At 53.1% G+C, this 21,008-nt stretch overlaps 1 protein-coding gene across 1 annotated transcript in view; it reads right to left on the bottom strand.

Moving 5' to 3' along the window:
- LOC133353436 (uncharacterized) overlaps positions 1-16,288 on the bottom strand; it is a 34,901-nt gene extending 18,613 nt beyond the window's left edge. Inside the window, exons 1-3 of the mRNA XM_061569699.1 lie at positions 16,265-16,288; positions 15,972-16,136; positions 85-206 (exon numbers count right to left, since the gene is read on the bottom strand). Of these exons, the coding sequence (XP_061425683.1) occupies positions 85-206; positions 15,972-16,056 (207 nt within the window). The 5' untranslated portion in view covers positions 16,057-16,136; positions 16,265-16,288. The remainder of the gene's footprint in view (positions 1-84; positions 207-15,971; positions 16,137-16,264) is intronic.
- Positions 16,289-21,008: the final 4,720 nt, after the last annotated feature.

Below are 21,008 nucleotides of genomic sequence, written 5' to 3'. Positions count from 1 at the left end.
TACACGGACACACCAGTACATACACTCGAACACACGCGTGCACACAACCATACATACGTGGCCGTACAATTGTAATAGCTGTACCTTGCAGGTGGGGCATGCAAACTCGCAGCCTGCGTGTGTGCCTTTGTCCTGCAAGCATGCTCCACAGAAGACGTGTCCGCACACCAGCAGGTAGGGGCGGCTGTTTGGTGCCCCAGGCTCCACTGGGAAACGGATAACTTTAAAATCTCAACAAAGGCATGGACAAAGTGCTACGACAGCACCTGACGTGCAAAGACAGTGTCGGCATTTTCCCATTTTAAAGTGGCGACGCCTCGTCATCATTGCAGATTAAGGGGGTGAAACTCGAGTTTGGAATTACTGTCCTTGCAAGTTTTAAGTTTCAATCAAAGACCTGATTGTTATTCATTCAGGATTTTGTTTGGAATTCAGCTAATAAAGTACAGTAGACTATCTATTATCTGTGCTAATGACGGGGAGGATAGCCGCGGATAATTCAAAATGGCGGGCAATATAAAAAATATAAAATTTCCCCACATCTCCATGCCAAAAAGCACGAATATAGATATAACTTATGTTTAAGTTAAGAAAGATGAGTTTGTTTACGAAATAACAATTTGTAGTAAAGAATCAACCGATCGATGATGCGCGTGCTCAGTGATAACACTTCATTGCTTCCGCACAGATTACTCCGCCCACTAAGTGGACAGCAGCAGAGCCACGCCAATCAACATCATTCAAACTCCACCCACTGTTGTAAAGATATGCAACTACTGTACTTTAGAGACGATCACGTGGATTTCGAATCAACCTGGAGCAACATATTTGTTCGGTTTAAGCACGTGACTTGTAATAAATATATCCAATAATATCAATGGATAACTGTTTTTAAATCATTAATTTGGGCTAAAGGCAAAATCCATGAGTTATTAATTTATGCCAAAATCTTAGGTGCGCAGTTAATCCACAAATCAAGAAAAACCGCACGTGGATAATCGAGGATTAAGGTATGCAAAAGTTTTTCAGTTTTCCTGTGAGGATTCGGGGTTAAGGCTATAGGGTTTAAGGCAAGGAGTGGGGAACCCTACAGAATGCAACTTCACTTCCTATGGCATGTGGCCACATGAGGACTGCTGTAAAGAAAAGGACACACAAATTACGTGTCAACCACTGTAAAACATTATTGGCTGCACCAATTGAACCTTATGGCGGGGACCACGGGGTCCCATAAGCCCCCGGCTCTCGCATAAACTGCGTTGCCAAGTCATTTTAAATCTGTTGAAGGCGAACGATGCGGCACTATTCCTCTCGACGAGCTCGAGACGATGCGCTAATCAAAGTTTAAGTTTTGTTTCTTCTGCGCATTCGTCCTCGCTGCGCTTGGACGACATGACAACAGAATGATCCATGCCAGGTGGGTTGCAGCATTTATGTGCGCGGTCGGACGGTGGGACGAAGTCGCCAAAAATAAATTACGATTTTGATTTCCGTTTATTCAGGACCCCGGGGTCCTGCCATAAGGTTCAATTGGAAAAGAAAAAACTAACGATTTTCATTTTACCAGGTAAGGTCCACTGAGCTATGTGGCTCTTTTTCAGAAGCGACCTGACTATCACAAATGATAGCTCAACAAAGTGGCTTATGTGGAAATGTATAGCAGCCCAAATACTATTCATATTCTTTGGGTCTTCGGTATATCCACGTAAATAGAAAAAATTATAAAAATAAAATAACAATACGACGTTTTGATCGCAACACAAGCAATCGTCATCAGATCGAAACGTCGTGTTATTGTTATTATTTGTATTATTTTTTTTATCTACGTGGCTTTACCAAAAGAGCCAAAGAATATGAATTCCTGCAGTCACAAAAGCTTTAAGTCAAGCCCAAATACTATAAACGCATATTAATAAATGTGGAGGGAAAAAATGGAGGACCCGAAGAAAATTCCATGCGACCATGGGAGAGAGACATGCAAACTACAAATATACAGGCGTCAGGGTCGGGATCGAACCCACAACCTTCTGTATATCAGGCGAGGTAGTCAACATCTCGAAACCATTGCACCCTTATTGGGTAACTCGAGGCCAATGTTTTTCATTTGCCAAAGTGTTACCAATTTTAGCAGCCCCTTGTCTCTGTTGGCTGCTGCTTTTTTCAATCACTGGAAGTAGCACCCCAGGGTTGACACAAAGGAAAATGACCAACAGATAGCAGGCATAGACATTGAGGGTTCTGGCAAATGGAAGGAAGCAATGGCGCGGTGTGTGCAACCAACAGCACATGCTCTGATGACTTCTTTACCTTTGCAGAAACATTCAAAGTCAACGCTTGCAAGCTGCAGGTGTCTTATATTACATTCACATGCCAGGGTGTAGTTGGAACCCACATGCCAGGGTGTAGTTGGAACCCACATGCCAGGGTGTAGTAGGAACCCACATGCCAGGGTGTAGTTGGAACTCACACGCCAGGGTGTAGTAGGAACCCACATGCCAGGGTGTAGTTGGAACTCACACGCCAGGGTGTAGTAGGAACCCACATGCCAGGGTGTAGTTGGAACTCACACGCCAGGGTGTAGTTGGAACCCACATGCCAGGGTGTAGTAGGAACCCACATGCCAGGGTGTAGTAGGAACCCACATGCCAGGGTGTAGTTGGAACTCACACGCCAGGGTGTAGTAGGAACCCACACGCCAGGGTGTAGTAGGAACCCACATGCCAGGGTGTAGTTGGAACTCACACGCCAGGGTGTAGTAGGAACCCACATGCCAGGGTGTAGTTGGAACTCACACGCCAGGGTGTAGTAGGAACCCACATGCCAGGGTGTAGTTGGAACTCACACGCCAGGGTGTAGTAGGAACCCACATGCCAGGGTGTAGTTGGAACTCACACGCCAGGGTGTAGTAGGAACCCACATGCCAGGGTGTAGTTGGAACTCACACGCCAGGGTGTAGTTGGAACCCACATGCCAGGGTGTAGTAGGAACCCACATGCCAGGGTGTAGTTGGAACTCACACGCCAGGGTGTAGTAGGAACCCACATGCCAGGGTGTAGTTGGAACTCACACGCCAGGGTGTAGTTGGAACCCACATGCCAGGGTGTAGTAGGAACCCACATGCCAGGGTGTAGTAGGAACCCACATGCCAGGGTGTAGTTGGAACTCACACGCCAGGGTGTAGTAGGAACCCACATGCCAGGGTGTAGTAGGAACCCACACGCCAGGGTGTAGTTGGAACTCACACGCCAGGGTGTAGTAGGAACCCACACGCCAGGGTGTAGTTGGAACTCACACGCCAGGGTGTAGTAGGAACCCACACACCAGGGTGTAGTAGGAACCCACATGCCAGGGTGTAGTTGGAACTCACACGCCAGGGTGTAGTTGGAACTCACATGCCAGGGTGTAGTAGGAACTCACATGCCAGGGTGTAGTAGGAACCCACACGCCAGGGTGTAGTAGGAACCCACACGCCAGGGTGTAGTTGGAACCCACACGCCAGGGTGTAGTTGGAACCCACACGCCAGGGTGTAGTTGGAACCCACACGCCAGGGTGTAGTTGGAACCCACACGCCAGGGTGTAGTTGGAACCCACACGCCAGGGTGTAGTAGGAACCCACATACCAGGGTGTAGTAGGAACCCACACGCCAGGGTGTAGTAGGAACCCACACGCCAGGGTGTAGTAGGAACCCACACGCCAGGGTGTAGTAGGAACCCACATACCAGGGTGTAGTAGGAACCCACATGCCAGGGTGTAGTAGGAACCCACACGCCAGGGTGTAGTAGGAACCCACACGCCAGGGTGTAGTAGGAACCCACACGCCAGGGTGTAGTAGGAACCCACACGCCAGGGTGTAGTAGGAACTCACACGCCAGGGTGTAGTAGGAACCCACATGCCAGGGTGTAGTTGGAACCCACACGCCAGGGTGTAGTAGGAACCCACACGCCAGGGTGTAGTAGGAACCCACACGCCAGGGTGTAGTAGGAACCCACATGCCAGGGTGTAGTAGGAACCCACATGCCAGGGTGTAGTTGGAACCCACACGCCAGGGTGTAGTTCGAACTCACATGCCAGGGTGTAGTAGGAACCCACACGCCAGGGTGTAGTAGGAACTCACACGCCAGGGTGTAGTAGGAACCCACACGCCAGGGTGTAGTAGGAACTCACACACCAGGGTGTAGTAGGAACCCACACGCCAGGGTGTAGTAGGAACCCACACGCCAGGGTGTAGTAGGAACCCACACGCCAGGGTGTAGTAGGAACCCACATGCCAGGGTGTAGTAGGAACCCACATGCCAGGGTGTAGTTGGAACCCACACGCCAGGGTGTAGTAGGAACCCACACGCCAGGGTGTAGTAGGAACCCACATGCCAGGGTGTAGTTGGAACCCACACGCCAGGGTGTAGTTGGAACTCACATACCAGGGTGTAGTTTGAACCCACACGCCAGGGTGTAGTAGGAACCCACACGCCAGGGTGTAGTAGGAACCCACATACCAGGGTGTAGTAGGAACCCACATGCCAGGGTGTAGTAGGAACCCACACGCCAGGGTGTAGTTGGAACTCACATACCAGGGTGTAGTTTGAACCCACACGCCAGGGTGTAGTAGGAACCCACACGCCAGGGTGTAGTTGGAACCCACACGCCAGGGTGTAGTAGGAACCCACACGCCAGGGTGTAGTAGGAACCCACATGCCAGGGTGTAGTTGGAACCCACACGCCAGGGTGTAGTAGGAACCCACATACCAGGGTGTAGTTGGAACCCACACGCCAGGGTGTAGTTGGAACCCACATGCCAGGGTGTAGTAGGAACCCACACGCCAGGGTGTAGTTGGAACTCACATACCAGGGTGTAGTTGGAACCCACACGCCAGGGTGTAGTAGGAACCCACATACCAGGGTGTAGTTTGAACCCACACGCCAGGGTGTAGTAGGAACCCACACGCCAGGGTGTAGTAGGAACCCACATGCCAGGGTGTAGTTGGAACCCACACGCCAGGGTGTAGTAGGAACCCACATGCCAGGGTGTAGTTGGAACCCACACGCCAGGGTGTAGTAGGAACCCACATACCAGGGTGTAGTTGGAACCCACACGCCAGGGTGTAGTTGGAACCCACATGCCAGGGTGTAGTAGGAACCCACACGCCAGGGTGTAGTTGGAACCCACATGCCAGGGTGTAGTTGGAACCCACACGCCAGGGTGTAGTTGGAACTCACATACCAGGGTGTAGTTTGAACCCACACGCCAGGGTGTAGTAGGAACCCACACGCCAGGGTGTAGTAGGAACCCACATGCCAGGGTGTAGTTGGAACCCACACGCCAGGGTGTAGTAGGAACCCACATACCAGGGTGTAGTTGGAACCCACACGCCAGGGTGTAGTAGGAACCCACACGCCAGGGTGTAGTAGGAACCCACACGCCAGGGTGTAGTAGGAACCCACATGCCAGGGTGTAGTAGGAACTCACATGCCAGGGTGTAGTTGGAACTCACATGCCAGGGTGTAGTTGGAACTCACATGCCAGGGTGTAGTTGGAACTCACATGCCAGGGTGTAGTTGGAACTCACATGCCAGGGTGTAGTAGGAACCCACACGCCAGGGTGTAGTAGGAACTCACATGCCAGGGTGTAGTAGGAACCCACAAGCCAGGGTGTAGTAGGAACTCACATGCCAGGGTGTAGTAGGAACTCATATGCCAGGGTGTAGTTGGAACTCACATGCCAGGGTGTAGTAGGAACTCACATGCCAGGGTGTAGTTGGAACTCACACGCCAGGGTGTAGTAGGAACTCACATGCCAGGGTGTAGTAGGAACTCATATGCCAGGGTGTAGTTGGAACTCACATGCCAGGGTGTAGTAGGAACCCACACGCCAGGGTGTAGTTGGAACTCACACGCCAGGGTGTAGTAGGAACCCACACGCCAGGGTGTAGTTGGAACTCACACGCCAGGGTGTAGTAGGAACCCACACGCCAGGGTGTAGTTGGAACCCACACGCCAGGGTGTAGTAGGAACTCACACGCCAGGGTGTAGTTGGAACTCACACGCCAGGGTGTAGTTGGAACTCACACGCCAGGGTGTAGTAGGAACCCACATGCCAGGGTGTAGTAGGAACCCACATGCCAGGGTGTAGTTGGAACCCACACGCCAGGGTGTAGTTGGAACTCACACGCCAGGGTGTAGTTGGAACTCACACGCCAGGGTGTAGTAGGAACCCACACGCCAGGGTGTAGTTGGAACTCACACGCCAGGGTGTAGTAGGAACTCACACGCCAGGGTGTAGTAGGAACCCACATGCCAGGGTGTAGTTGGAACCCACACGCCAGGGTGTAGTTGGAACTCACACGCCAGGGTGTAGTTGGAACCCACACGCCAGGGTGTAGTAGGAACCCACATGCCAGGGTGTAGTAGGAACCCACATGCCAGGGTGTAGTTGGAACCCACACGCCAGGGTGTAGTTGGAACCCACACGCCAGGGTGTAGTAGGAACCCACACGCCAGGGTGTAGTAGGAACCCACACGCCAGGGTGTAGTTGGAACCCACACGCCAGGGTGTAGTTGGAACCCACACGCCAGGGTGTAGTAGGAACCCACACGCCAGGGTGTAGTAGGAACCCACACGCCAGGGTGTAGTAGGAACCCACACGCCAGGGTGTAGTAGGAACCCACACGCCAGGGTGTAGTTGGAACCCACACGCCAGGGTGTAGTTGGAACCCACACGCCAGGGTGTAGTAGGAACCCACACGCCAGGGTGTAGTTGGAACCCACATGCAAGGGTGTAGTAGGAACCCACACGCCAGGGTGTAGTAGGAACCCACATGCAAGGGTGTAGTAGGAACCCACATGCCAGGGTGTAGTAGGAACCCACACGCCAGGGTGTAGTAGGAACCCACACGCCAGGGTGTAGTTGGAACTCACATGCCAGGGTGTAGTAGGAACCCACACGCCAGGGTGTAGTTGGAACTCACACGCCAGGGTGTAGTAGGAACCCACACGCCAGGGTGTAGTTGGAACCCACACGCCAGGGTGTAGTAGGAACCCACACGCCAGGGTGTAGTAGGAACCCACACGCCAGGGTGTAGTTGGAACTCACATGCCAGGGTGTAGTAGGAACCCACACGCCAGGGTGTAGTTGGAACCCACATGCCAGGGTGTAGTAGGAACCCACACGCCAGGGTGTAGTTGGAACTCACACGCCAGGGTGTAGTTGGAACCCACACGCCAGGGTGTAGTTGGAACCCACACGCCAGGGTGTAGTAGGAACCCACACGCCAGGGTGTAGTAGGAACCCACACGCCAGGGTGTAGTAGGAACTCACATGCCAGGGTGTAGTAGGAACTCACATGCCAGGGTGTAGTAGGAACTCACATGCCAGGGTGTAGTAGGAACTCACATGCCAGGGTGTAGTAGGAACCCACACGCCAGGGTGTAGTAGGAACCCACACGCCAGGGTGTAGTTGGAACTCACACGCCAGGGTGTAGTAGGAACCCACATGCCAGGGTGTAGTAGGAACCCACATGCCAGGGTGTAGTAGGAACCCACACGCCAGGGTGTAGTAGGAACCCACATGCCAGGGTGTAGTTGGAACTCACACGCCAGGGTGTAGTTGGAACCCACATGCCAGGGTGTAGTAGGAACCCACATGCCAGGGTGTAGTAGGAACCCACACGCCAGGGTGTAGTAGGAACCCACATGCCAGGGTGTAGTAGGAACCCACACGCCAGGGTGTAGTTGGAACTCACACGCCAGGGTGTAGTAGGAACCCACACGCCAGGGTGTAGTTGGAACTCACACGCCAGGGTGTAGTAGGAACCCACACGCCAGGGTGTAGTAGGAACCCACATGCCAGGGTGTAGTAGGAACCCACACGCCAGGGTGTAGTAGGAACCCACACGCCAGGGTGTAGTAGGAACTCACATGCCAGGGTGTAGTAGGAACCCACAAGCCAGGGTGTAGTAGGAACTCACATGCCAGGGTGTAGTAGGAACTCATATGCCAGGGTGTAGTTGGAACTCACATGCCAGGGTGTAGTAGGAACTCACATGCCAGGGTGTAGTAGGAACCCACACGCCAGGGTGTAGTTGGAACTCACACGCCAGGGTGTAGTTGGAACCCACATGCCAGGGTGTAGTAGGAACCCACACGCCAGGGTGTAGTTGGAACTCACACGCCAGGGTGTAGTAGGAACCCACACACCAGGGTGTAGTAGGAACCCACATGCCAGGGTGTAGTTGGAACTCACACGCCAGGGTGTAGTTGGAACTCACACGCCAGGGTGTAGTAGGAACCCACATGCCAGGGTGTAGTAGGAACCCACATGCCAGGGTGTAGTTGGAACCCACACGCCAGGGTGTAGTAGGAACCCACACGCCAGGGTGTAGTAGGAACCCACATGCCAGGGTGTAGTTGGAACCCACACGCCAGGGTGTAGTTGGAACTCACACGCCAGGGTGTAGTTGGAACTCACACACCAGGGTGTAGTAGGAACCCACATGCCAGGGTGTAGTAGGAACCCACATGCCAGGGTGTAGTTGGAACCCACACGCCAGGGTGTAGTTGGAACCCACACGCCAGGGTGTAGTAGGAACCCACACGCCAGGGTGTAGTAGGAACCCACATGCCAGGGTGTAGTAGGAACCCACATGCCAGGGTGTAGTTGGAACCCACACGCCAGGGTGTAGTTGGAACCCACACGCCAGGGTGTAGTAGGAACCCACACGCCAGGGTGTAGTAGGAACCCACACGCCAGGGTGTAGTAGGAACCCACACGCCAGGGTGTAGTAGGAACCCACACGCCAGGGTGTAGTTGGAACCCACACGCCAGGGTGTAGTTGGAACCCACACGCCAGGGTGTAGTAGGAACCCACACGCCAGGGTGTAGTTGGAACCCACACGCCAGGGTGTAGTTGGAACCCACACGCCAGGGTGTAGTAGGAACTCACATGCCAGGGTGTAGTAGGAACCCACACGCCAGGGTGTAGTAGGAACCCACATGCCAGGGTGTAGTAGGAACTCACACGCCAGGGTGTAGTAGGAACCCACATACCAGGGTGTAGTAGGAACCCACACGCCAGGGTGTAGTAGGAACCCACACGCCAGGGTGTAGTAGGAACTCACACGCCAGGGTGTAGTAGGAACCCACACGCCAGGGTGTAGTAGGAACCCACACGCCAGGGTGTAGTAGGAACTCACACGCCAGGGTGTAGTAGGAACCCACACGCCAGGGTGTAGTAGGAACCCACACGCCAGGGTGTAGTAGGAACCCACACGCCAGGGTGTAGTAGGAACCCACATGCCAGGGTGTAGTAGGAACTCACATGCCAGGGTGTAGTAGGAACCCAAATGCCAGGGTGTAGTAGGAACCCACATGCCAGGGTGTAGTAGGAACCCACACTGCCAGGGTGTAGTAGGAACCCACACGCCAGGGTGTAGTAGGAACCCACACGCCAGGGTGTAGTAGGAACCCACACGCCAGGGTGTAGTAGGAACCCACACGCCAGGGTGTAGTAGGAACCCACACGCCAGGGTGTAGTAGGAACCCACACGCCAGGGTGTAGTAGGAACCCACACGCCAGGGTGTAGTAGGAACCCACACGCCAGGGTGTAGTAGGAACCCACACGCCAGGGTGTAGTAGGAACCCACACGCCAGGGTGTAGTAGGAACCCACACGCCAGGGTGTAGTAGGAACCCACACGCCAGGGTGTAGTAGGAACCCACACGCCAGGGTGTAGTAGGAACCCACACGCCAGGGTGTAGTAGGAACCCACACGCCAGGGTGTAGTAGGAACCCACACGCCAGGGTGTAGTAGGAACCCACACGCCAGGGTGTAGTAGGAACCCACACGCCAGGGTGTAGTAGGAACCCACATGCCAGGGTGTAGTAGGAACCCACATGCCAGGGTGTAGTTGGAACCCACACGCCAGGGTGTAGTTCGAACTCACATGCCAGGGTGTAGTAGGAACCCACACGCCAGGGTGTAGTAGGAACTCACACGCCAGGGTGTAGTAGGAACCCACACGCCAGGGTGTAGTAGGAACTCACACACCAGGGTGTAGTAGGAACCCACACGCCAGGGTGTAGTAGGAACCCACACGCCAGGGTGTAGTAGGAACCCACACGCCAGGGTGTAGTAGGAACCCACATGCCAGGGTGTAGTAGGAACCCACATGCCAGGGTGTAGTAGGAACCCACATGCCAGGGTGTAGTTGGAACCCACACGCCAGGGTGTAGTAGGAACCCACACGCCAGGGTGTAGTAGGAACCCACATGCCAGGGTGTAGTTGGAACCCACACGCCAGGGTGTAGTTGGAACTCACATACCAGGGTGTAGTTTGAACCCACACGCCAGGGTGTAGTAGGAACCCACACGCCAGGGTGTAGTAGGAACCCACATGCCAGGGTGTAGTTGGAACCCACACGCCAGGGTGTAGTAGGAACCCACATACCAGGGTGTAGTTGGAACCCACACGCCAGGGTGTAGTTGGAACCCACATGCCAGGGTGTAGTAGGAACCCACACGCCAGGGTGTAGTTGGAACTCACATACCAGGGTGTAGTTGGAACCCACACGCCAGGGTGTAGTAGGAACCCACATACCAGGGTGTAGTTTGAACCCACACGCCAGGGTGTAGTAGGAACCCACACGCCAGGGTGTAGTAGGAACCCACATGCCAGGGTGTAGTTGGAACCCACACGCCAGGGTGTAGTAGGAACCCACATGCCAGGGTGTAGTTGGAACCCACACGCCAGGGTGTAGTAGGAACCCACATACCAGGGTGTAGTTGGAACCCACACGCCAGGGTGTAGTTGGAACCCACATGCCAGGGTGTAGTAGGAACCCACACGCCAGGGTGTAGTTGGAACCCACATGCCAGGGTGTAGTTGGAACCCACACGCCAGGGTGTAGTTGGAACTCACATACCAGGGTGTAGTTTGAACCCACACGCCAGGGTGTAGTAGGAACCCACACGCCAGGGTGTAGTAGGAACCCACATGCCAGGGTGTAGTTGGAACCCACACGCCAGGGTGTAGTAGGAACCCACATACCAGGGTGTAGTTGGAACCCACACGCCAGGGTGTAGTAGGAACTCACATGCCAGGGTGTAGTAGGAACTCACATGCCAGGGTGTAGTAGGAACCCACATACCAGGGTGTAGTAGGAACCCACACGCCAGGGTGTAGTAGGAACTCACATGCCAGGGTGTAGTAGGAACTCACATGCCAGGGTGTAGTTGGAACTCACACGCCAGGGTGTAGTAGGAACTCACATGCCAGGGTGTAGTAGGAACCCACATACCAGGGTGTAGTAGGAACCCACACACCAGGGTGTAGTAGGAACCCACATGCCAGGGTGTAGTAGGAACCCACACGCCAGGGTGTAGTTGGAACTCACACGCCAGGGTGTAGTAGGAACTCACATACCAGGGTGTAGTTGGAACCCACATACCAGGGTGTAGTAGGAACCCACACGCCAGGGTGTAGTAGGAACTCACATGCCAGGGTGTAGTTGGAACTCACATGCCAGGGTGTAGTTGGAACTCACATGCCAGGGTGTAGTTGGAACTCACATGCCAGGGTGTAGTTGGAACTCACATGCCAGGGTGTAGTAGGAACTCACATGCCAGGGTGTAGTAGGAACTCACATGCCAGGGTGTAGTTGGAACTCACATGCCAGGGTGTAGTAGGAACTCACATGCCAGGGTGTAGTAGGAACTCACATGCCAGGGTGTAGTAGGAACTCACATGCCAGGGTGTAGTTGGAACTCACATGCCAGGGTGTAGTAGGAACTCACATGCCAGGGTGTAGTTGGAACTCACATGCCAGGGTGTAGTAGGAACTCACATGCCAGGGTGTAGTAGGAACTCACATGCCAGGGTGTAGTTGGAACTCACATGCCAGGGTGTAGTTGGAACTCACATGCCAGGGTGTAGTAGGAACTCATATGCCAGGGTGTAGTTGGAACTCACATGCCAGGGTGTAGTAGGAACTCACATGCCAGGGTGTAGTTGGAACTCACACGCCAGGGTGTAGTAGGAACTCACATGCCAGGGTGTAGTAGGAACTCATATGCCAGGGTGTAGTTGGAACTCACATGCCAGGGTGTAGTAGGAACCCACACGCCAGGGTGTAGTTGGAACTCACACGCCAGGGTGTAGTAGGAACCCACACACCAGGGTGTAGTAGGAACCCACATGCCAGGGTGTAGTAGGAACCCACACGCCAGGGTGTAGTTGGAACCCACACGCCAGGGTGTAGTTGGAACTCACACGCCAGGGTGTAGTTGGAACTCACACGCCAGGGTGTAGTAGGAACCCACACGCCAGGGTGTAGTTGGAACCCACACGCCAGGGTGTAGTAGGAACCCACATGCCAGGGTGTAGTAGGAACCCACATGCCAGGGTGTAGTTGGAACCCACACGCCAGGGTGTAGTTGGAACCCACACGCCAGGGTGTAGTAGGAACCCACACGCCAGGGTGTAGTAGGAACCCACACGCCAGGGTTGTAGTAGGAACCCACACGCCAGGGTGTAGTTGGAACCCACACGCCAGGGTGTAGTTGGAACCCACACGCCAGGGTGTAGTAGGAACCCACACGCCAGGGTGTAGTAGGAACCCACACGCCAGGGTGTAGTAGGAACCCACACGCCAGGGTGTAGTAGGAACCCACACGCCAGGGTGTAGTAGGAACCCACACGCCAGGGTGTAGTTGGAACCCACACGCCAGGGTGTAGTTGGAACCCACACGCCAGGGTGTAGTAGGAACCCACACGCCAGGGTGTAGTAGGAACCCACACGCCAGGGTGTAGTAGGAACCCACACGCCAGGGTGTAGTTGGAACCCACACGCCAGGGTGTAGTTGGAACCCACACGCCAGGGTGTAGTAGGAACCCACACGCCAGGGTGTAGTTGGAACCCACACGCCAGGGTGTAGTTGGAACCCACACGCCAGGGTGTAGTAGGAACTCACATGCCAGGGTGTAGTAGGAACCCACACGCCAGGGTGTAGTAGGAACCCACATGCAAGGGTGTAGTAGGAACCCACATGCCAGGGTGTAGTAGGAACCCACACGCCAGGGTGTAGTTGGAACCCACACGCCAGGGTGTAGTAGGAACCCACATGCAAGGGTGTAGTAGGAACTCACATGCCAGGGTGTAGTAGGAACCCACACGCCAGGGTGTAGTAGGAACCCACACGCCAGGGTGTAGTTGGAACTCACATGCCAGGGTGTAGTAGGAACCCACACGCCAGGGTGTAGTTGGAACTCACACGCCAGGGTGTAGTAGGAACCCACACACCAGGGTGTAGTTGGAACCCACACGCCAGGGTGTAGTAGGAACCCACACGCCAGGGTGTAGTAGGAACCCACACGCCAGGGTGTAGTTGGAACTCACATGCCAGGGTGTAGTAGGAACCCACACGCCAGGGTGTAGTTGGAACCCACATGCCAGGGTTGTAGTAGGAACCCACACGCCAGGGTGTAGTTGGAACTCACACGCCAGGGTGTAGTTGGAACCCACACGCCAGGGTGTAGTTGGAACCCACACGCCAGGGTGTAGTAGGAACCCACACGCCAGGGTGTAGTAGGAACCCACACGCCAGGGTGTAGTAGGAACCCACACGCCAGGGTTGTAGTTGGAACTCACACGCCAGGGTGTAGTAGGAACCCACACGCCAGGGTGTAGTTGGAACTCACACGCCAGGGTGTAGTAGGAACCCACACGCCAGGGTGTAGTAGGAACCCACATGCCAGGGTGTAGTTGGAACTCACACGCCAGGGTGTAGTAGGAACCCACACGCCAGGGTGTAGTTGGAACTCACATGCCAGGGTGTAGTTGGAACCCACACGCCAGGGTGTAGTAGGAACCCACACGCCAGGGTGTAGTTGGAACTCACACGCCAGGGTGTAGTAGGAACCCACACGCCAGGGTGTAGTAGGAACCCACACGCCAGGGTGTAGTAGGAACCCACACGCCAGGGTGTAGTTGGAACTCACACGCCAGGGTGTAGTAGGAACCCACACGCCAGGGTGTAGTAGGAACTCACACGCCAGGGTGTAGTTGGAACTCACACGCCAGGGTGTAGTAGGAACCCACATGCCAGGGTGTAGTTGGAACCCACATGCCAGGGTGTAGTTGGAACTCACACGCCAGGGTGTAGTAGGAACCCACACGCCAGGGTGTAGTAGGAACCCACACGCCAGGGTGTAGTAGGAACCCACACGCCAGGGTGTAGTAGGAACCCACACGCCAGGGTGTAGTAGGAACCCACACGCCAGGGTGTAGTAGGAACCCACACGCCAGGGTGTAGTAGGAACCCACACGCCAGGGTGTAGTAGGAACCCACATGCCAGGGTGTAGTAGGAACCCACACGCCAGGGTGTAGTAGGAACCCACACGCCAGGGTGTAGTAGGAACCCACACGCCAGGGTGTAGTTGGAACTCACACGCCAGGGTGTAGTTGGAACCCACACGCCAGGGTGTAGTAGGAACCCACACGCCAGGGTGTAGTAGGAACCCACACGCCAGGGTGTAGTTGGAACTCACATGCCAGGGTGTAGTAGGAACCCACACGCCAGGGTGTAGTTGGAACCCACACGCCAGGGTGTAGTTGGAACCCACACGCCAGGGTGTAGTTGGAACTCACACGCCAGGGTGTAGTAGGAACCCACACGCCAGGGTGTAGTTGGAACTCACATGCCAGGGTGTAGTAGGAACCCACACGCCAGGGTGTAGTTGGAACCCACACGCCAGGGTGTAGTAGGAACCCACACGCCAGGGTGTAGTAGGAACCCACACGCCAGGGTGTAGTAGGAACCCACACGCCAGGGTGTAGTTGGAACTCACATGCCAGGGTGTAGTTGGAACTCACACGCCAGGGTGTAGTAGGAACCCACACGCCAGGGTGTAGTAGGAACCCACACGCCAGGGTGTAGTTGGAACTCACATGCCAGGGTGTAGTTGGAACCCACACGCCAGGGTGTAGTAGGAACCCACACGCCAGGGTGTAGTTGGAACCCACACGCCAGGGTGTAGTAGGAACCCACACGCCAGGGTGTAGTTGGAACCCACACGCCAGGGTGTAGTAGGAACCCACACGCCAGGGTGTAGTTGGAACTCACACGCCAGGGTGTAGTTGGAACCCACACGCCAGGGTGTAGTTGGAACTCACACGCCAGGGTGTAGTAGGAACCCACACGCCAGGGTGTAGTTGGAACTCACATGCCAGGGTGTAGTAGGAACCCACACGCCAGGGTGTAGTTGGAACTCACACGCCAGGGTGTAGTAGGAACCCACACGCCAGGGTGTAGTTGGAACCCACACGCCAGGGTGTAGTAGGAACCCACACGCCAGGGTGTAGTAGGAACCCACACGCCAGGGTGTAGTAGGAACCCACACGCCAGGGTGTAGTAGGAACCCACACGCCAGGGTGTAGTTGGAACCCACACGCCAGGGTGTAGTTTGAACTCACACGCCAGGGTGTAGTAGGAACCCACACGCCAGGGTGTAGTTTGAACCCACACGCCAGGGTGTAGTAGGAACTCACATGCCAGGGTGTAGTAGGAACCCACATGCCAGGGTGTAGTAGGAACCCACACGCCAGGGTGTAGTAGGAACCCACACGCCAGGGTGTAGTTGGAACCCACACGCCAGGGTGTAGTTGGAACCCACACGCCAGGGTGTAGTAGGAACCCACACGCCAGGGTGTAGTTGGAACTCACATACCAGGGTGTAGTTGGAACTCACATGCCAGGGTGTAGTTGGAACCCACACGCCAGGGTGTAGTTGGAACCCACATGCCAGGGTGTAGTAGGAACCCACACGCCAGGGTGTAGTAGGAACCCACACGCCAGGGTGTAGTTGGAACCCACATGCCAGGGTGTAGTTGGAACTCACATGCCAGGGTGTAGTTGGAACTCACATACCAGGGTGTAGTTGGAACTCACATGCCAGGGTGTAGTAGGAACTCACATGCCAGGGTGTAGTTTCGGAAGCAGCATCTGCAGGAGCGCGAGTGCATCCCCGCGGTGCCTGTGTTCAGCAACGACCACGACATCCTCACCACGTGCTCGACACGTGCTCTGCTCCAGGCGCGAGCTGGTTTAGGCCAGCAGTGAGTGGTGATGCAACTCTGGGCTGAGGGGGAAGGGCAGTACTTATATTATTAATTAATCCATTAGATTAATACATTTAACCGATTAACTTAATACATTAGCAGTACATCTAGCAACTCATTTACCTTGTGGAATTGAAACAATTCTTACCTGCTTGTGTTAAACAATGCTGCTTGAAATTACACAATGGTGCGTGTTGACGACGGAAAGTGTAAAAAAAACTATTCGGAGTTTGTTTTTCTTCTTGGTTTATTCGGTAAAGTCACGTAGAAGGGAGATAATAAAATTAAAACATAATAAAATATAATTCTCACGACGTTTCGGCCACAACGCAAGCAGCCGTCCTCAGGTGAAGAACAGGTCTGTCCGCTTATTTTATGGCCAGCTCAGATATTCTTTCGGGGACTCAATTCGCTACTTTAAGCTCTGAACATCAAGGGAAGTGAGATAGCTTCTATGAAGGTCAACAGCGTGCTGTGTTAGTGGTCGTGTAAGCAGCATCACAGCCGTCTTTGCCTCCCGAGTCCACAGCGAACTGGGTACTCATTTAAGGCCGAGCTGACCTAAGGGAGGCCCCCAGAAATGGTTCAGATTCGAGTTTCCGCCGATTCTCCCCGTCAGAAATGTAATTCCCTTCAGGCATCTTCACGTTGCGTCTCAACGAGACTCTACGGTCTATGCACCTGAACTCAAGGCGTGTCTGTAAGCGCCACTGCCTTACACGAGACTTTAGTTGTTCATTTTGCCGTCGTCTGCTCCTTTTACGGATGTAGCAAGTAAAACAACGTTTACTGTGTTGAACTTCTTTCGACGTGGCCAACGGTGCTAATCGGAGTGTACGGAGCAAGACGCACGCGCATGCAGACTGCTATAAACAGTTCAACGCGGAGGCTTTCGCGACCAATATCATACATAATACAGGTTTTGTGGGTTATATCGCGTACATTTTTACCCCCAAAAAACTGTATTACACGCGATCTAAGCAAAACTGTATTGTGCTATAACCCTGTAATGTGCTATAAACAATTACCTTTATTTTCCTGTTCGGGAAATGACGATACAGCACAGAAAACGACGAGCACGCGTCTACTACCGCGTGTGCAGGCGGTGCAACTGCACGGGCCCACACGAGCGGGGAGCGGCTGCAGTGCCACGCCACGTGGTGGAGACATTGGCAGGCTCCATTTTATTGTTTATTGCACCAGGCCCAGAGACCCTTACAGATAGCAAGTGACTCGCACACAGAGCCACAAGAGACCCTTGCAGATAGCCAGCGACTCGCACACAGAGCCACAAGAGACCCTTGCAGATAGCCAGCGACTCGCACACAGAGCCACAAGAGACCCTTGCAGATAGCCAGCGACTCGCACACAGAGCCACAAGAGACCCTTGCAGATAGCCAGCGACTCGCACACAGAGCCACAAGAGACCCTTGCAGATAGCCAGCGACTCGCACACAGAGCCACAAGAGACCCTTGCAGATAGCCAGCGACTCGCACACAGAGCCACAAGAGACCCTTGCAGATAGCCAGCGACTCGCACACAGAGCCACAAGAGACCCTTGCAGATAGCCAGCGACTCGCACACAGAGCCACAAGAGACCCTTGCAGATAGCCAGCGACTCGCACACAGAGCCACAAGAGACCCTTGCAGATAGCCAGCGACTCGCACACAGAGCCACAAGAGACCCTTCCAGATAGCCAGCGACTCGCACACAGAGCCACAAGAGACCCTTGCAGATAGCCAGCGACTCGCACACAGAGCCACAAGAGACCCTTGCAGATAGCCAGCGACTCGCACACAGAGCCACAAGAGACCCTTGCAGATAGCCAGCGACTCGCACACAGAGCCACAAGAGACCCTTGCAGATAGCCAGCGACTCGCACACAGAGCCACAAGAGACCCTTGCAGATAGCCAGCGACTCGCACACAGAGCCACAAGAGACCCTTGCAGATAGCCAGCGACTCGCACACAGAGCCACAAGAGACCCTTGCAGATAGCCAGCGACTCGCACACAGAGCCACAAGAGACCCTTCCAGATAGCCAGCGACTCGCACACAGAGCCACAAGAGACCCTTGCAGATAGCCAGCGACTCGCACACAGAGCCACAAGAGACCCTTGCAGATAGCCAGCGACTCGCACACAGAGCCACAAGAGACCGACAGACGCTGGACTCGAGAGTCCCAAGACTCACGCGGCAGCGACTCCGTGAGCGGGGGCGGCGGCGCGAGACCGCGTGCCCTGGGTGACACCACGTGGTGCTGACACCACGTGCTGAGTGCCGAGTCACGTGAGGCGGGCGGCCATCTTGCCTGGGGACAGTGCTGCACTGTAATAGCGGGGGAGCGGTGGTGCACCGGTTAGCGCGGTGCTGTGCGACGAAGCCGGCGACCGATTGCCCGAGTGACGATTATTGTAAACGGTCCTGGGCCCCCCTAGGTCGACTCAGACTCAAATGAGTGCCCAGTGCTGTTTAAACATCGCCACTAGGGAGACAAAGGTGGCCGGGCGTGGTGTTGGTCACCCACTTCCTCGTGTGCCGTGCCGGCCTGTATAGGCGCTCGCTCACACCACTTGCCCCAACAGTCTGTGGAAGCCTATACGGGGGACCTTTGTCTTTGTTGTCTGGTGGCGAGTGCGCGCGTGCTCGACACGGACGCCGAGGTCGCGCGCGTGCACCGCGCCCGCACGTGACAGCAGCAACAACTATACGCCTCAAAATAGACAGAGTATCGACACAGTGGTGCGATGTTAGTGGTGTGTTTATGATTGCATGATGATGGTGTATACTCTTCTTGGTTATTTCGGTAAAGTCACGTAGAAGGGAAATAATAAAATAATAAACATACAACAATAAAATACAATTCTCACGACGTTTCGGTCCAAAACACAAGCAGCCGTCCTCAGGTGAAGAAACAGCTGTCGGAAAGACAGCGCTCCAATGAACTCTGCTAAGCTTGGCAGCGTATTTAAGCTGGGTGGGAGGAGCAGAGCGCCTTGACAAAGGAGTTTACATATCAACAGGGGAATTTAGCATAGAAGTAGCTATGATAATGTGAGAGATTAGCATGATGGAAAGTGAGAAATTAGCATGTAACTGGGAGATTCGTATGATGTTAATGTGAGTAATTAGCATGTAACTGGTCACGGAAGTGGCTATGTTAAAGTCAGAGTTTACATATCAACAGAGGAATTTAGTATATTGACGTTAAAGAACTGCAACTACCCAACTATCAGTGGCGGCTCGTCAATAGAGGGCGCAGGGGCGCCGCCCCCATCAATATTCCAGAAATATACATATACAAAATTTATATAAAAATACATAAATAAAATATTTTTTTCATACGATGTGCCGGCTGGTAGTAAGAAAAGCATCAGCATTTAATAAAAACTGGCTTTAATCGGTCAACTATTTTCTATGTTTTTCAATGTGTTTTATGCGGGGCGCCGGACAAATGGATGTCTATGTGAGACTTTACATTTTCGGACAGCATGTGACCTGAAGCTGGTCTCTAATTGGTTTCTTAAAGATTCTCCTCGGGGCGCAAGTCGTTGCGTCCCTGGCCAATCAGAATTGGATACATGTTATTTTATCCAATCTGATTGGTTCTCGTCACCTGTCATTCAAATTTACGCTGTAGGCCACTACTGCGAGTGCGAAGGCGACACCACTTTGACACTTGCTAGGCTGATCAAATTTTTTGTGTAAACAATGGCAGCAGTTCATCCAAATTCTGTAATTTATTTACAAAAAAACCCTTTCACAAGGCTTTCGCTGGAAGAAATAAAAAAGATAAAGGATCTCGGACCGGACCAACCCGATTTACAAATCCAGCAGCAGGCCAGTGACAGAGGACGAAGCTACACACGAAGCTTCACCCGCGCTTGTTATGAGAAACGGAGGTGGCTGGCTGGATGTGATGTTAGCAATTCTCTTTTTTGTTTTCCCTGTCTTTTATTTCAAAGTGTCGGCACTGAAGTTTTGTGGACAACGACGGGGGTAAGAGACCTCAAACATCTCTCTGACAAATGCAAACGTCATGAAAGTAGCCGCAGCCATATTGATAATAGCATGAAACTAACGTTTTTATGTTCAAGTAGGAAACATGCTTTTTGGTACTTTGGTCTGAAATGTATATAAAAGAGAAACATTTATGTTCAAGTAGGAAACATGCTTTTTGGTACTTTGGTCTGAAATGTATATAAAAAAGAAACATTTATGTTCAAGTAGGAAACATGCTTTTTGGTACTTCTTTTGGTCTGAAATGTAAATAAAGATCATCAAAATTTATATTCAAGTAGTCAAAATGGCTTTTGGTACTGCTTTATATTTATTTGCCCCCCTCAATAAAATTTAAAAAATGCGCCCCCCCAAAAATAAATATCACCAGCCGCCACTGCCAACTATCATACAATAAACCGATGTGAAGGAACTAAATATAAACTACATCAATATAATCAATGTACTCAATATACTCTCCAATAAGCTGAGCTATTAACATTAAGTAACTGGGTATACACTACACTATATGACTACCATATAGTGAACCGATAAAAATGGCAGTCATAATGTGCATACATTATGATAATTAGGAAGGTGTGTTATGCAAATTATACGATTATGCTAAGGCATGCCGTTATGATAACTAGGCTCTGCCTCGTTGTCTAGGGTCGTATTATCTATCGGGATAATACAATGAATTGTATGAAGTTATACAAGTGTGATGTAATTGTGCGACATAAAGCTCGGCTTTGTTGTCTAGGGCTGTATTATCAAGCAGGATAATACAATTATTTTCGCTTTAACGTTTACTGATTATATCTTAGTATTTTTAAGTCAGGTCTCCAAATTCAAATCTCACCGCAGGATACAGTTCTCAATTAATATTAGT

Source organism: Lethenteron reissneri, chromosome 44, assembly GCF_015708825.2.
Source record: "Lethenteron reissneri isolate LAM-NWPU_2019-01 chromosome 44, ASM1570882v1, whole genome shotgun sequence".
NCBI lineage: Eukaryota > Metazoa > Chordata > Hyperoartia > Petromyzontiformes > Petromyzontidae > Lethenteron > Lethenteron reissneri.
Note: the sequence above shows the minus strand (reverse complement) of the source record. Positions and strands in the feature narration are given on the sequence as shown.